At 42.2% G+C, this 16609-nt stretch overlaps 1 protein-coding gene across 1 annotated transcript; it reads right to left on the reverse strand.

Annotated features, from left to right (window-relative positions):
- Positions 1 to 2106: 2106 nt before the first annotated feature.
- On the reverse strand, positions 2107 to 5345 carry hyal6 (hyaluronoglucosaminidase 6). The gene is made up of 3 exons (XM_056387647.1): positions 4377 to 5345; positions 4083 to 4172; positions 2107 to 2841 (listed from the first exon to the last, which is right to left on the reverse strand). Exons 1-3 carry the CDS (start codon positions 5310 to 5312, stop codon positions 2356 to 2358), a joined length of 1512 nt encoding a protein of 503 aa, XP_056243622.1. The 5' UTR covers positions 5313 to 5345; the 3' UTR covers positions 2107 to 2355.
- Between the last annotated feature and the right edge of the window lie 11264 nt (positions 5346 to 16609).

Here is a 16609-nt window from a genome sequence, read left to right on the forward strand (position 1 = left end):
AGAGAGTTGATGGTTTGATCCTTAGAGCGGGAGGAAGTATCTGGAAAAGAAATGTGAAGCTCTAATTATACTTTTTTGTGTCCTCTTCATCATCTGCCATATCTGCAACCCCTGTGCAGACGTCCACGTACAGACCACTCTGTGCATGTGGACCATCTGGACATGAGGACATGTCCAACCTGCTGTCCAAGTCATTTTGGACTACACCCAATCCTTGAAAGAGCCACACTAACCCCTCTCTCATTACCACCCCTGAGCATACACTGTAAATAAAGAGCGGGTTTGAAGCTCAGAGTGGGCTGCTCCACTGTTGCAATCTTGGCAGTGTGACTCCGCCCCTAACACCCAGCTAATCCAGCCTACCACTTGTACCTTATAGACCAAAACTGTTTTTTGTACCAGGCTATAAACATGTTTATTTCTGCTGTAAAGTTGGACATTTTAACATGGGAGTCTATGGGAATGGACTCACTGCTGGAGCCAGACTCTAGTGGTCATTAGAGGAACTGCAGGTTTTAGCACTTCAGTGCCTTGAATCTCCAAACTGCTCCAGGGGCCTTCAAATCAGACTGTACCAGACAGCTTCCAGGTGGGAGGTTAATCTGATGCTCAAGATTGTTCTCTGTAATAAAGACTCCCGTCCCGTCACCACCCTTAATCTGCAGGTAAAAGCTCTCTAATCCTTCCACAGCAGCATTTTAGTGATGAACCTTTAAAGCCTGTTAAATTACATATTGTAAAGAATTTAATTTACTATCGGCTGACTTCAGCACTTTCTCTAATCTACAGTTTTTTGCTGTTTTGACAGTTTTTCTTTTAAGAGCAGCAGAAGCTTTGGCTCCTCCTTCTCGTCACCCTGAACAGTGTTTGACACTCGGCCCTCCCTCCCTTTCCCATGGGACAAACAGGGGCTATTGTTATGTCGTTGGGTCATGTGACCCGTCCCACCGCAACTCGTTGTGACTCACTTGACTGACTCTTCTGTCATCACTAAGCTGCGTTTTCAGCCTGATGAAGTGCTGGCTGTGATGTGAGCCTCATTACAGTCATTATCCCAAATTAAACAAATGACTGAGACTGTAAACCAACTGAGCTGTCATCTAAAGAGCTTTGATGATGAGGTTTTTATAGAAGTCTAATGTTTATTCATCCTCCTACTGTCCTCCAGTTCAGTTTCCCTCCATAGTTTTTCTCTAAAGGTTTTTCAGCAAATAAGTCAAACAATCAGAAATCATCAGTTCACTGTGCAACAGGCTAACACCTGCTGGTTGCCAAAATGCTCCTTAAAGCTCCCATATAGTCTAAAGGTCTGTGTCCATGTGTAGTGTGATTATAGATCAGGTCTAGCTTCTATATTAATACTGTGAAAGTATCAAAGCCTCAGTCCACAGAGAAATGCACACAGCCTGTATTCAGAAAGTGAGCCTTAAAACCAGCCGTCAGGACTTCTGGAACTTTGTGATGTCACAACAAAGCAGCCACCGCTCTCAGCTTGGGGCATCCCAAGCCCCGCCCACTTGGACCAACCTTACAGGATTTGGTTTCTTTGGAGTGTTTACATCTGCTATATTTTTATTCAATCACTCAGTAAACAGTCAGTCAATCAGAAAACATCCTGATTGTCTGAGATCCCAGAGCCTCTCTTCTGATTGGCTGAAGAAAGCATTTCAAATTAAGCTAAGCTAATAAGGATTTTGCGGCAGTTAGTCCTGGATACGGAACCCGTAAAGTCTTTTGTTGTGTGTGAAAATTAAGAAGTAATTCTTCAAGTTATCTCTCTTACTTCGGCTGGTCACACACAAAAACTGTTACACTGAATCGTGACTGAATGTCAGTGAAAAAGTAAGATGAACTGAAGGGAAGAGCTGTAATTTACACAGAAAGGAAATGTGACAGTTTCTTCAAAGAAAACCAACAGTGCATTTTCAAAGTCCAGCTGATCCACAATTGTCCAAATCATAGTTAAGCAACAGTACCTAAGCAGACCTGTCTCCACATGTTGAAATGGGGTTCATGGGTCTGTAGTCAGAGCGATACTCTGCATTTAAAGAGTGTTTTTCTAGCATTTTTTGAACCAAACCACAAGAGCTAAAGAGGAGGAATGGAGCAGCTTATTTACTTTTATTTCTTCACAATTGTTATTGTTGATGTCTAACAATGTGACATTTGACGTTTCCCACAATTTTTTATAGTTTCAACAGTAACAGATTCAACAAAGGCTCAAAGATTCAAATGAACACTAAGTTCCAACACGATCCTCTGCAGGAGACCTAAAGCAGCAGTTTCCATCTGAGGTGACTGAGAAGCCAAATAGCAGCATCTGGTGGACATTAGAGGAACTGCAGCTGTCTGTAGCTACAGTATCAGACACTTGATAATCAGACAAAGTCCCAGAAACATGATGATGCACAGACAGGAGAAATGGAGGGAAAGGAGGAGCAGGATATCTCCCAGCAGGCTGCTCTCGCGGGGGCGAGGCAGAGGGATGTCAGGCTGAGGTGGCGGAGGAGGAGGAGGGGGCGGAGCCTGAGGTATCTCGCAGTAAACACCTGTCCAGCCCTGGTAGCACTGGCAGGTGAACTTGTGCTTCATGTCTAGGATGTCGTGGTTGTTGAGGTGGCCACTGACGTGGAAATGTGGGCCCCTGGGCGACGGGTTGCGGTGGATGTGGAAGAAGCGCGGGTTCAGGTGCAGGTAAGCACCTGAGTCTAGGCTCTTGCGGACGCACCTGCCGTTCTTCTTGCACAGCGCTTTGCTGCACAGCTTAGCAGCAGATGTGACATTAATGACATAATGTCCCAGCGGACCGTCGATGTACTTCTTCACTGTCAGACAGTTCCTCTAAAAGAAGGAGAGGATAAAACACACTGTCAAAAGTTTGTAAAATAAAAGGGGCTATATTTAAGTTTTCTCTAAGAGGTTATAATTCGTCCTCTGAGCAGCATTACGTCTTCAAGGCAGATTGGAGGCTACAGTGAGTCGCTATCGGAAAGTGACAGGGTTAGCTGGTTAGCGTGCTAACTTCAGTAGAAGACGTTATAGAGGCAAGAGTTAACGTTGGCATTGCTTTCCACCTGCTGACACAGCTGAAGTAAAGGAATTAAGTTTGAGCTCACAACATAAATAAACAGCTGTTAATGCTAACATCCGCTATATAGCAATAGTAGTAGTAGCATCTTGTGTTTTAAACCTACGAGGCTGTATCCATCTGTGGGTTTGTGTTATTAGCAATGCATCACTTGCTTATCCCCATTGTATGCAGTGTATGTAGTTTGCAATGACAGCTATAGCAGATTGCTATTTGCTAATCTGATTGTGGTTTTGGTAATGCTAAGTTATTGGCTAGACATTAAGTTAGCTAGACATGCGTGTGTTTTTAGTTTTGGAAAGAAATATATATCTGTTGCTACAAGTTGTCCAGCAAGTTGAGAACAAAATATTGAGTAATCAATTATTTTTGTGTTCAAGTAAAGGGAAAGTTATTGTCTGATGACATAAATGACAGAAGGCTCATTCCCATAGTTTCAGCTGTGTGATGTTAGGTTATCAATTATGAGGTAGATTTAAATTCTTCTTCAGGGTTTAAAGCTGTGAGTTTGCTGAAAATAGGATGTAAAACAATCCACAGAAACCAACAGAAATCCTGAGAACATTCACACATAAATCACACGCAGTTGACTCTTGTTTCATAACTGTCAGTTCAGTTGAGTAAAAAATGATGTCTGCTTGTATTTATCACAGTCAGAAATCATAAAGTCCTGCTTGACTGCATTGGATTAATGTCATTAACATTTGTGGTTCCCTAAAGCTTTGTGGCTCATTTTATGTAACGTATGCTTTAATGTAGGGGTTAGGCTATAACATAATGAGCAGTCAGTTTAAAGCTTCGCCTTTGATCTGGTTTTTAGTGAATGGAAAGCTTTTTTTGGGGGGGGGGGCAGAATGTTATTGAATTTAGTATTAAAAACGTATCTATAAGTAGTAGTGCATGTGGGTAAATAAATACCAAGTTTCTGCCACTTTAATCCGTTCTAATTCACCAGTTTGAAATATTTTTTGCTCTTTGTTCTTTTTCCCATCACCTGTGTTCGAGCATACTCCGATGATCCCCAGAGGACGACACCTGACGCTCCCAAGGCGGCGCTCTCCCCGATGGTATGAATCAGATCGCTCTGAAACAGTAAGACAGGTATTTTTTATGCAACAGCTAGTATCTAGTTTTCATTGCCTTTTATGACACATGCAGTAATCCACATGCTTCAATTGCTCTCCATCACTTTATCATAATCTATGAATTCTCTCTGGGAAACACTAGGGAAACATGTTAAAGGTACATCTGCTATACTGATGTTACCATAACGACACTAAAAACATACCTCTGAAAGAACCACAAAGGTGTAGGCGTAGAAAGGTCTGGAGTAGACAAACACGGGCAATGTGAAGTCTTTACGGGCAATGGACGCAATCCTCATGGCTTCCTTGACCCGATAGTGGACAAACTTGACGGTGTTGGGGGAGGACTTGAGCTCGTAGTCTAGGTAGATGGACGGGTATAGGGCTGTACTCTCCCTCCAGAGCCACATCAGGTGGTCGTTACGAACATGCTCGACGTTGGGGCATTCACCAGTGTACTGTTGCGGGTGCTGCTTGTACCCGTAGTTGTAGCAGTCTGGGAACAGATAAAACCCCCACAGCCCATCCGGCCGGCGGCCTTCAGCCAGTGCTAAGGTCAGGTTCATGAAAGCCAGCCCTGCCCTCTCAAAACCTTCCTTCGCTTCCTTCTCCACTTTGCTCTCTGGCCAGTTTGGGTGAAGTTTCCGGATCTGTTCCTTGGACTTGTTGCGGTAGATGTCCTTTGAGCCCCAGTTTCGGACCCACTGAGGCCTCCAGTTCTCCCAGTCAATGACGCCCAGGCCTCGAAAATCCTTGTGAGGGATCAGCTTGTCGATGTCGGCCCGGGCCTTGCTCAGGTGTTTGGAGATGCTCTGGTTTTGCGGCAGTCCACCGTTAACTGGGATTCCAGAGTTGGAGTAGTATGGGTAGTATCCCAGGTGGCTGTGGTAGAATATGGTGACATTCGGTCCGCTGAGGGTTTCGTTGAGGTTTGCTATGATGTCAAAAACACTGAGGTCCAGGTCCACCTTGAAGCGAAGGCGGCAGGACTCAGTAGGAGCGTTCCACACTACAACGAAAGGCCGGTGAGGAATCAGAGGCGCACGGGTTGGCTTCATCTGCTCACCCACCACTTGGAACTTCACTCCGACGCCAACCCACAAGGCCAGCGCTAGGAGAGGGAGCCCCATCTGCACCATGGCCTCCGATTCTTCATGGAGCAATTAGTGGTTCTACGCAGGCAGAGGGGAGAAATTACATGTTTAGAGAGAAAGTAAACACATTATGAGCCTCAGTGAGCAGAGATAATCAAACAGGCCTGTGAGAGCAGATATGAATGATGATCACTGAAGTGAATGCTCCAAATTCCAAAACACAAACCTCCTCTGTTCTCTGATAGATTATGGATCATGGATGATGAACTATGATCAAAAAGATGCCGGTTCAAATCCCAGAGCAGCAGAGACAGTGTGGACATGGAGAACAATCAGGATACGCTCATCTCTCTCCTTTACTTTTCAACATTTAACACCCATTAAAACTCAGAGGTGCTTTTACCACAGTCAGAAGGTCCCACTGTGGGCTCTGCTGCAGGACTGAATTCATAGATTCTTACTGACTTCATCCATTAAAATGTTATAACACCAGTGAAGAACCTGTCCGTATTATTAGCTAGCTACCTACAGTAGCTACGTACATGAAAAATGGAAATAGGAAAGAAAATATCCATGAAAATATTGACAAACTTGGATGAAATGTTGCTGACTGAAAAAAAAAATCACAGGATGGATTGTCAGTAGTTCTTTATGATGTAACCTCAATAATGAATTGTTGGTCTTGGCACAATTAAAAAGTCATGATCAATGACTATGTGTAAAAATAAACACTCCAGTTCAGTGACTGTAAATAAAGTCGAACGTTTCCCAGATACGAGCGCCGCCATTTTGCCACCTGCACAGTAGTGATCGGCTAGTATAGCTCCAGTATCGAGGTACCGCCCATACACCCGCCCATCCAGCTGTCAATCATGATTTCACTGTCCAATTTTATAGCATTAATTAACTAATTAAAACCAAACTAATCAGAAAATTGAACACCTGAATATCAGTGTGATAAGAACAACTGAAAATTTAGTTGACATTTACTTTGTTTTTTTTTTTAGTTTGGCCCATGTCCCATCCGCTAACACGGAGGGGGCGGGATCTATGACATATACTGCAGTCATCCACCAGAAGGCGATCGAGATGTTTTGGCTTTGCTTTTGGGGAGCTGCCATGTCATCCATCTTTATCTTACATGTTTACGTGTCTGTAAGGATCCATATATTTTTTTATGGTTTCAGATTGAAGCTGTTATTTCAAAGTGAAATTTGCTTAAACAAAATCTGTACTTTTATTTAGTAACCACAGATATAAAGCCTAAAAACTCTGCATATACTCTAAAACACGTTTAGTCTCTTTGTAACTCTCCCTTTTATTTTTCTTCTCTGACATTCCTCTGAAACACCCCCCCCCCCCCCCCATCTAATTGCTATTGGCGCCCCCTCATATGCAAGTAATTCATATTTAAGTTTTTCCAAAGTTGGGGGAAAAGACATTGTGACCCTGCTCTTGGGAAACATGACCACTGAGGTTGCCTCCAAGGACTCAATGGAAAATCTCCCATCATTCTCTTTGCAGGATCGTAACCAGAGCAGGGTTGCAGGAAACCACCGGTGGGCTGAGGCTTCTCCAACCGTTTCAGATTTTCATTCATCATAGGAGGCGCTGGCCTGGAGCTGATGTTCTCTGATGACTTTAATCGCACGAGAACTTTATGATCGCAGTGCAGTGATCTTGGATGTGGATCAGTGACTGGAGAGCTGGAGGAGATGACGGTGGAAGATTGAGGAAACGGAGTTATAGTCACAAATAAACCTTCTAAATGTTTCCCTCACAACATTTTAAGAAGGCTGTAATTTATCAGGAACTTTCCTCATGTCCGGCTCAGTTCAGTGAAGCATTTCTTAACGCTGCGAGTCTCACACCAGTTTCATAATCCTCCCAGTATGATGGTTTCTCTGGCGATGCTGATCCAAGACAAACTGAGTGCGGTGAAGCCACTCAGGCTGTCCTCCAAACCACCGAGAGGACCGGAGCCTCTGGAAATGCTGTGACTCCAGACCACAAGAAAGACCCCCCAAACGCAAAGTCTGAGTCCAGACTGACAGACTCAGCTTGGTGTTTTGTCTCAGATAGACACAACAAAACGGTGAAAAGCAGCTGAACTCAAACTAATTGGATCCAGATGAGGACAGGGGAGTAAGCTGTCAGTGTGAGCTAAACCCTCACGATGTTTTGCCACACTCGTGGGTTGGCTCTACAGATCGGTCAGTCCACCATTTTGATCCGGATTGAAATATCTCAATAATTATAACCACTGGATGGATTACCATAAAGTTTATACAGACATTTATGGTCCCCAGAGAATCCTAATTACTTTGGTGATTCCCGGAATTTTCCTCTATTGAGGAAAACCATGAGGGTCACATTTGTGCCATGAAATTTGGTTCAGACCAAGTGGCAACCTACAGGGCTGAAAAATGAAGCCAGAACCTGCAGTTCCTCTAATGACCACTACAGTCTGGCTCCAACAGTGAGTCAATCCCCATAGACTCCCATGTTAAAAAAAAACATGTTTACAGCCTGGTACAAAAAAACAGTTTTCTGTTATAACTAAAGACTTAAAGTTATGAATAATTGAGGGCGTGGCCTCTGTGAGTGACAGGTGTGTAAGCATATGCTTGCCACATATCGGCATGCACCGAAGCCTCGCGAAGCTCTTTGGGCATTTTTGGATTAGCCGGGAGTTAGGGGCGGAGTCAGGCACTGCCAAGATGGCAACAGAACAGTGGAGTAGCTCACTCTGAGCTTCAAAACTGCTCTTAAGAAACCTGTGGGTGACGTCATGGAGGCTATGTCCATCTTTATTTACAGTCTATGGTTCAGACAGAAGCTGTCGTATCTTATTAACTGTGTTGCACAATCCAGTTTTGTTTTACCTCCTAAAAGTCAGTTTTAATAAACTTGATGAACTTATTTTCACATTAGCAACTAAGCTAATGAGTTTGCTAATAAGTTACTAGCAAGTCACAGTGGCTTCTTTCTATTTTGTCTGTATTGGGCTGTTTACTCCTTCAACATATTGTTCTCAAGACTGTGCATCATTTTCATTCAATACAGAGTTATGGAAGACGGAGGGACAGCTCTCCAAGCTAGTGAACATGCTAAGTGTTTAGCAAAATCACCAGGAGTCTTGGATATGCACTTGTTTGCTGCACAGATATTATTTTTTGATATTGTTTAATAGTCAGAATAACAAGAAAGAAAACAATCAGCTTTGTTTTTGAATCCCATCGTAGATTTACTTATTTCATTCTAACATAACACTCTTCAGTTGTGTCACACACTTGTTCGTATTTTTTAAACCCTCAGAAAAGGCTTTTAGGATGAGGACCAGCTGATGTGTTTGACACATAAATAGCAGGACAATGTTTTAGCTAATGTTTCAGCTTTAACGTGTCCAATCTGGCAGCCACAGCTGAGAAGTAATACACAGCTCGTGCTACTTGTGAACAGCTTCTTTTTTTTTTTAAAGTAACTTGAAACCCCACAGACTAATGTAATTAGGGAGCGATATGCTGACTATTGGCCTTGGAAGTGAAACTCGGTTACTACTGCGGGTAGTTAGTTAGCCAGACATGCACTTGTGGTTTTGGAAACTCGCTCTTATTCCAGCTCCAATCACATGACTTTACCGTGTGCAGAGTGACAGACCGGCTGTGTCTAGCTACAGATGCTAAACTATGATCAAACTGAGTCGTGCCTGAGTTCGCTGGATTTTTATCTGTGGTGTTTTGGCCAGCGGTGCGTGCAGATGTGGTGATGCTGTTTTTCGGGGGTCTCAGGCTCATTCTGGATGACTCTGAGCGGGTGTGTTTGATTTATGGACCAGCTCGTACAGTTTAGTCTGGAAAATATGAAGCCGGCGTCGAATTAACAGTTAATGATCCACCGTTAATGTCCAGCAACCGGAGACAGAGTGACTGTCATGATTGCGTGTGTGTGTGTGTGTGTGTGTGTGTGTGTGTGTGTGTGTGTTGGGGGGCTTTAAAACCACAGAAACTCTGAGTCAGACTCCTGATTTGACTCCCAGTCTGTGTGGAGCTGCAAATGTGTCTGAAGATGAGGCCACATTCGGGAGCTGATTCTCCAGACCCGATTTTGATTGAATTTTCAAGCTCCACCTTTAAAATTTCATGACCCCGTGACCTTTGCTGTAGCGCCACCCTCACAGCAAACTCTACATTTTCAGCCCCACTCGCTAATTCATCTGAACGTTGTTTGTTCTGCCCAACACTTTCATATTGTGGCAGTAAAACATTGAGTCACGCACATGCATCCACAGACACGCACAGATAAAATGCGCTTCAGCAGCTCAGCTCAGGCCTCAGTCTGCTTCAAACCAAGTGCTCGTTGGGTCGTCCACACGTCTGCAGAGGCCTTAACTGTCCATCATTCTCCCATTCACACCACTGATTGTATCTGGTTCATTTCCAGCTTTCAGTGGAGTCCTGATTATGTTCACGTGTGGTTTTCAGGCTGCGGTCTCCCTGCTGCACTTTCCAGATGTGACTTTACGGTTTTATTAACACCAGCGCTCAGACACTTGACTGCTGCAGCGATGAGAAGCTGCGTCTTTACTTTTTACTTTTCACGGTTTGGTCGTTAAGCTCGTCGCCTGTCCGCCCATCCGTCTCTTTTCTCGAACTGTCACTATTCATTTTGATAGAAATTCTCCAGAATGTCTGACTCAGCGCTAAATAATTCCAAAGTGTCTGAAAAATCAATCAGTAAATGTAAAACAAGCTTAAACACAAATTATCTGGATGTCAGTGAACAGTATCTGTAGCCTTGACAACACCTAATCATGAGATGGGAACATGGGTTGGGTAAAAAGCTGGATTTTGTTCACATTGTGATACAGGACAGTCCTCCAGTCTGGTCTGGGATCAGCTGTAAAATATTTCTTCTAATCTGAGCTGGAAATAAATTTTCACCAGCATCATCATCAGAACATCTCGACAATCCTCCAGTGAAGGATTGTTATCAAGAAATGTCAGGAACAAGAAACAGGCAGGGAAATACTGATAGAGGTCGTTGTTTTATGGTGGTCATAGATTAGATGTGATGGTTTGATGAGGTAAAACATTTTGATAATAGGAATAAAATCTGATTATTTATGAGGAAGATGACTTACCTTCCCGTCTCTGCCGACCATCCTGTGGTTCAACGCCTCCTTTTAGATGATTTAATCACCTTTTACTGTTTTGACCTCAGATACAGAGACTGTCCGTCTGAAAAGCTGCTGAACTGTCTCTGTGTGTGTCCCCCCTCTCTCAGGTCCCCTGGGTGTTATCGGGGCAGAGATGCCCCACTATTGTTGGTGTGGCCCCTCCTCATCTGTGCCCAACAGGACCCTCATTTACGGGGGAATGAAGCCCCAGAGAGCAAACAGGCTGGGGCACATTTCAAGACCTGTTGTGGACTACAGTTACCTATATACAGTATACCTATAATAAGAACAAAGTACCTTCCCTACTGGATGGACAAAAGTGGATTCAAAGTGTTTCGAGAAGTTTCTGTAACAGATTCTGGACAGAACTATAGGCAGGATTTTAATAATGCTGAGGTTTAAGCCCCCAGTGTTACTCTGACAATCAGGGGGTGCCGCGCCATGAGCAGTACGTTCAAACCAGGATAGGTTTATATCAGTCACCACATTACAAGGAGCCAATAACACACAGTTTCCCGACTGTACAGTTTAAAACCAATAAAAGAAAATCTCCCTAAAAACATTTTAAAACAAGTTAAAAATGTTCGGACACTTTTTATCGCCCGACCCGAATTCTGCGTTGAGGTTTTCACGGGTCCCAAGGTCTTAATTAAGATGTCTGAGACTCTCCAAGTTCCCTGTAGCGTAGGTCGCACCACCCACTCTTGAGCAAACATGAAGAAGTCAGTTAACTGTTTGAATGTACGTTGTTATTTCTGGTTGTTGCTGAGTCAAGCAGGAGGAGTTGGGGTCAAAACTACCCCTGGGGCATTAGCAGGGGGTGGCAGGGGGAAATCTCTGCCAATCGCTCCGCCACCAGCAGATGTACTGGATGGCAAACTCTCAACATAAAGATCAATGTTCTGTGTCAAAGCCTCAGGAACAGTAAGAAAACTTTTTACAATTTAATTACTTGTAATACGACCTTAAATACCAGGAAGCTAAACTCCTTAAACTACAGAGGACAAGGATTCAGTGTCTTCAGTGTCTTAGCTGCAGCCATGATTCCTGCAGTGTCAGGAATCAGGGCTGGGAAAGGTGTACTCAGTCGAGTTTTTTCCCTCCCATCTGTTCAGCCAAGGAGGAAACATCTGGAGGATTATAAACCGACTCTGGGTGCTGCCACACCTCTGCATCAGCGTCGCAGAGATGTACAGAATCATCAGTTCATGTCTGCACAAACAGACGGGCTTTACTTTATACCACACTTCCTACCAGCCGCACGCAGCGTCACCTGAACCCGAGAGCTTACATTAGATAACATCAGAGCGCATTCCTTCAGCCGGAGAAACAACTGAACACAAACTGCAGACAGTGAAGAAATCCCTTCACTGTTTCCTCTTCCCCTCGGCGGCCTCTCAGAGTGAAGACCTGCTGGACACGCTGCCACATAAAGCGACGTTTGGTCCTGTTCATTAGAGACAAGTGAGACATCTCTCTCATCACCAACGTCTTTTAACGGCAGTAATTTAAAATAAACTTCTTGTTTCAACTTGCTTAAGAGAAATCAATAAATTCAAGATGGTTGGTGAATCTTAAATGACTTGTATGTACCACTTGAGCTTATCAGCGATTACCTACTTCAGTTTAAAATCAGTATCCTGCTGTGGGTGTGGCAAGGAAGGAAGGAAGGAATAAGCAGCACAGACAGACCGTGCTACCTTCAAGGTAATTACGACACAAATCATCCGTAAAGTTATGTTTTTGTCTAAACATATTGTTTCCTTAAAAGAGCCCTTCTCAGTCCTTGTCTCGGGGGTTGGCTGGTCTGGTCTAACTCATCTTTAAACATTCACAGATTAGCCTGAACGATGCTGCTGTACCAGAGAGAAGTCACACGCCTTGACATTCACCGTCGGATTGTCTGATCTGTGAATGAATGTCTGGGCAGGAAACAGCACAGACAGACAGACATTAAGACTCCCATCATGCCGTTCTGCAGAGGTTTTTTTTATTAGATTACGCTATCAGACTGAGAGAAAAGAGCCCAGGTTATGTCTGGGCCACAGGGGAGGATTCTGGGAAGAGGACATCGTTACTGATGCTCATCCCATTCGTCTGAAGCCTTTTGTTTAACTGATGGAAGAATTTCAGTCCATTTTGGTGATTTAGACAAAGTCAAGAAATCCTTCACTAAAGTAAAGTTGATTTCTGATCTGCAGCATTGTATATGACTTATTTTCAATTTACTTTTATTTTAAATATTAAATTAAAATGTTTTATTAAAATATTTCTGTCCTCCCAAAAAAAAAACAAAAAAAAAACAAAACAATCCCATGCTGTTTGTGCAAAGCAGCTCATTATGACCAACAGTGACATTTTATTGTCAGGTGACCTGTAGAAGTCAAGCTAATGTTTAGATTCAAGTGACAGCGCCCTCTAGTGGCCACGGTAATCATGACCGGAGCGAACCAGGAAGTCAGGTGATGTTACAGAGTCTCAAAGTCCATGTCGGGAGCAGGTTGAGTTGGGCTGTTAAACAGGAGATCGCTGTTTGTTTCCATGACCATGATCTAAACCATGTGTTTATTGTTGTAACCATGACGACACATGTCATATAACTTTAATTAAGTATTTATCTCAAATCAAACCAAACCATGGTCTTTCCCTTAACCTAACCAACCCGTTACCTCAGCACTGTCGCATCATTAAAGGGTTAGTTAATTATTTTTCAACAGTTTGTCTGTGGTATATCTCCTATAGGAACAAACCGTGGTCATTTGAGTTGGAGGATTTGGTGGATGCTTTACTGATGGTCGTTTGTCAAAGAAAGAAACAGGTTGTCTCTTTTTTTCCTTTAAAGCTGCGATGAGGAACAGGTGCCCTGCTCATGGGCACATAGACAGTGATTGATAAGGGTGCAGAGGCTACTTTAAGATTCTCTGATGAACATGATGAACTTAAGTGGAAAGTAATTGAAAAGGTAAAATTCAGGCGTTGATTGCATCATATCTGTTGTTGGTGCTGTTGTGTCCGTGGGTTCACCTGATGTGTCGTGTTGCTGCTCCATGGTCAGTTTGGGTGACACCACAGGAGAGGTGAGGTTGGACAGCCCAGTGTCTGTTGCCATCTAGTGGTGACGTCAGTGAACTACATTAATATGCAGTACATCATTCACATTGTTTAGCACACCTTTCTGATAAATGATGGATCATTTTTTCAAACCTGAGCCTCAGACAGTTATTTAAATGTGATGCTAACAAATCACACCCACATGAAACATGACAAGGGGTCTCAAGTAGACGCTGCTCTTTTGCAGGTGTCACAAGCCAAAAAGTTTTATGTTTTATATTTTTCAAATGTGAGATCTTAATATGGGACATCTGTGAATGTGTGACAGCACCTTTAATTCATCACACTATACTCAGAACCACAGTATGTCACTTTACTGTCTTTGTACTTCTGTTATTTATTCTTACTGTGTAGGAAAGGTAGCCGATGTCATTGTGATGTCTGTGTATTGAATATTGTAGGTGGAGGGAATGATAATCTTGTTTATCTTGAATCTACTTTACACCACTGCTTTAAAAAAAATATCACTTATTAGATTATACAGATGTTGTTCTTTTAAACTTACAAACTAACCACAAAAACTAAAATACTGCAATATTGTTTAATTTTCAGTATCATTTATTATCTTGTATTCCTCAACAGGAGCAGAAAATAGACCTGAATGTGATTTTCAGGCTTATATAATATTTCTCTAACAGTCAGTTGTTGAAGTAACTGTGAAAAATGTAGGAATCCTCAGCAGAGTCTGATGCAGAAGAGACAGACTGAAGGAAAATAAAGGAGGAAAATGTTCAAACCTGACAGAATTACTGACAGAGAACTGTTGGAGGAGATTTAAGAAAAAAAACATCTGCTCCACAGCAAATTTACGAAACCTGAGAAACACCCGAAGAAGACGAGGACAGCAGATGATGCTCATCAAATCTATTTCAGGAAATCTGCTGCCTCAGAAACCAACAACAACAACCCCCTCCCCCCTCTACCCCTCACCATCTGTTAACATTAAGATAATCACTGTGGTCTGTCTCTCACAGGTGTATGAAACCAGATAAATTGAGTTGAAACTCTATTGATTCAGAAGGAAAAAAGCCACAGCCACAGTGTGAGGCCTTCTGTCCTGCTTTAGACTCAACCTTAAATACTGAATCATTTCCTCCTGTGTTTATGTCTCTGTTCTGACTCTTGCCTTCCCTCAGCATATATTGACATTTTGTTTTGTAGGACTAAGAATCTACAGCCTCGCTAGCAGCTCTGAGACTACTTAGCCACAGCAATGTTTCGAAACTTAATGCTAACGTCAGCATGCTAACAGGCTCACAATGACAATGCTAACGTGCTGACGATTAGGAGGCGTAATCTTTGCCATTTTAACTATGTCAAGTTTAGCAAGTTAGCATGCTAACATCTGCTACTTAGCACCAAACACTATGTTAAGCTACCACTGATGCCTGTTGGACAAATTGAAACTTTGACCTGAATATGATGAAAAGTCAGGGGATCATCAAAGTTATTTTTAAATTAATATTTAGGGCAACATGAGCATCAGTACTTCCAAATGTCATGGCAACCCATCCAACAGTTGTTGAGATATTTCGTTCAAAACCAGATCAGAACTCGGTGACCCCTCAGATTTATGTGTTATATAAAACTATATATAAAATAGTTCATATTAATGGTGTCATATATCAGTCATACAGACCAAACAAGTACTTTTATTCTAATACTTCTGCAGCTTTTTTTACATTACTGTGTTGGTATTTTTGCTTAAGTAAAAGATCTGAATACTTCTTCCACCACAGGATTCATCCTCTGGAGACCATTAGTGTTTGTATCACATTTCTAATTGCAATGAATCTTGTAGTTGTTGAGGTATTGCAGTCTGGTGGACAGACTTACTGGCAGACGTTGTCTAAATATACCTTACTGTAGTGGTCAGCTTTTCATGAAATTTCCAGATCCAGTTCCTGCTCTCCAGAGGATGAAGCCTTTAAATTTTGAAGGCCCTGTGATTTTTTATGTGGTGTCCAAGACAAACTTCAACTGTCCAACACTTTCAGATTGTGGTTGTAATGAACACGGCAGCCTCCGGCAACAGTAGCAGGATTTCAGTGTTACAATATGGTTCTGTGATATTTGTGAATGGTCCTTTAACTCCTCCTGTTTGGCCTCTGCTCAGTGTTTCATACAGAAGAGTGTAGAAGCAGCTGGTCTACAGATTAGCGTTAGTGTTAATGCTACTGACGGGCTTTAACGCTGCAGCATGCGGGCGGGACCTGCGGGACGCCAACCTCCACTGCCTTCTGTCCATCTGTCACCAATGCCATCACCACCCTCATCCTCATTTGATTTGCTTTGATAAAGGATCTTAAGTTAATTAAAGTTAATTTGTTATGACAGAGCAGCCTCCATGTACATGTCTTGTAGTTCCATGTTGGGGTGGGACGTAACATAAGGAGGAATTTGTTTGAAAGTGTAAACAAATGGGATTTAATGAAAGGAGAGAAGTATCGAGTCATTTGATGGGGAGAGCCAGAAGATTGGGAATGTTCAAAAACATAAGCGTTACAAAAACATTTAAACTTTAAAGATTACAAGACAAACACTAGAATTAAAGATAAGGAACATTAAATTGTGAATTAGCAATTAAACATGCATCATAGAAGAATTAGAAGAAACTTCACATACTCGTGTTAAATTTACAGGGTTATGGTGAATTAGTTTCCATTTCAAACTATTAATTGAATGTATTAATACAGCCAATAATAATAGTCAACATTTAATGCAAGAAATATCAATTTGTACAGATAGATAAAACAAACTTTAATTACAAGCTGTTTGGAGGCCCCTCCCTATTTTGGGGGCCTTGGGTACCTCTAAACAAAGTCATTAGAATACTGAAAAACCATACAGTCTAAAATATTATTTTAGGATTTTATTTCGTATAGATTTTGGGCAATTTATGACAATTATAATGATGGTTCTTCTATTTCATTCAGTCAAGGGGAAACAGCCTACTTTTTGTTTTTTGTTTACCTTATGTATTTATTTAATACAATTTTTTATTTAATTTTCTGTAACAAATTACTTTATTTCTATAGAAATGTGGTGTTAT

Source organism: Seriola aureovittata, chromosome 10 (assembly GCF_021018895.1).
Source record: "Seriola aureovittata isolate HTS-2021-v1 ecotype China chromosome 10, ASM2101889v1, whole genome shotgun sequence".
Lineage (NCBI taxonomy): Eukaryota > Metazoa > Chordata > Actinopteri > Carangiformes > Carangidae > Seriola > Seriola aureovittata.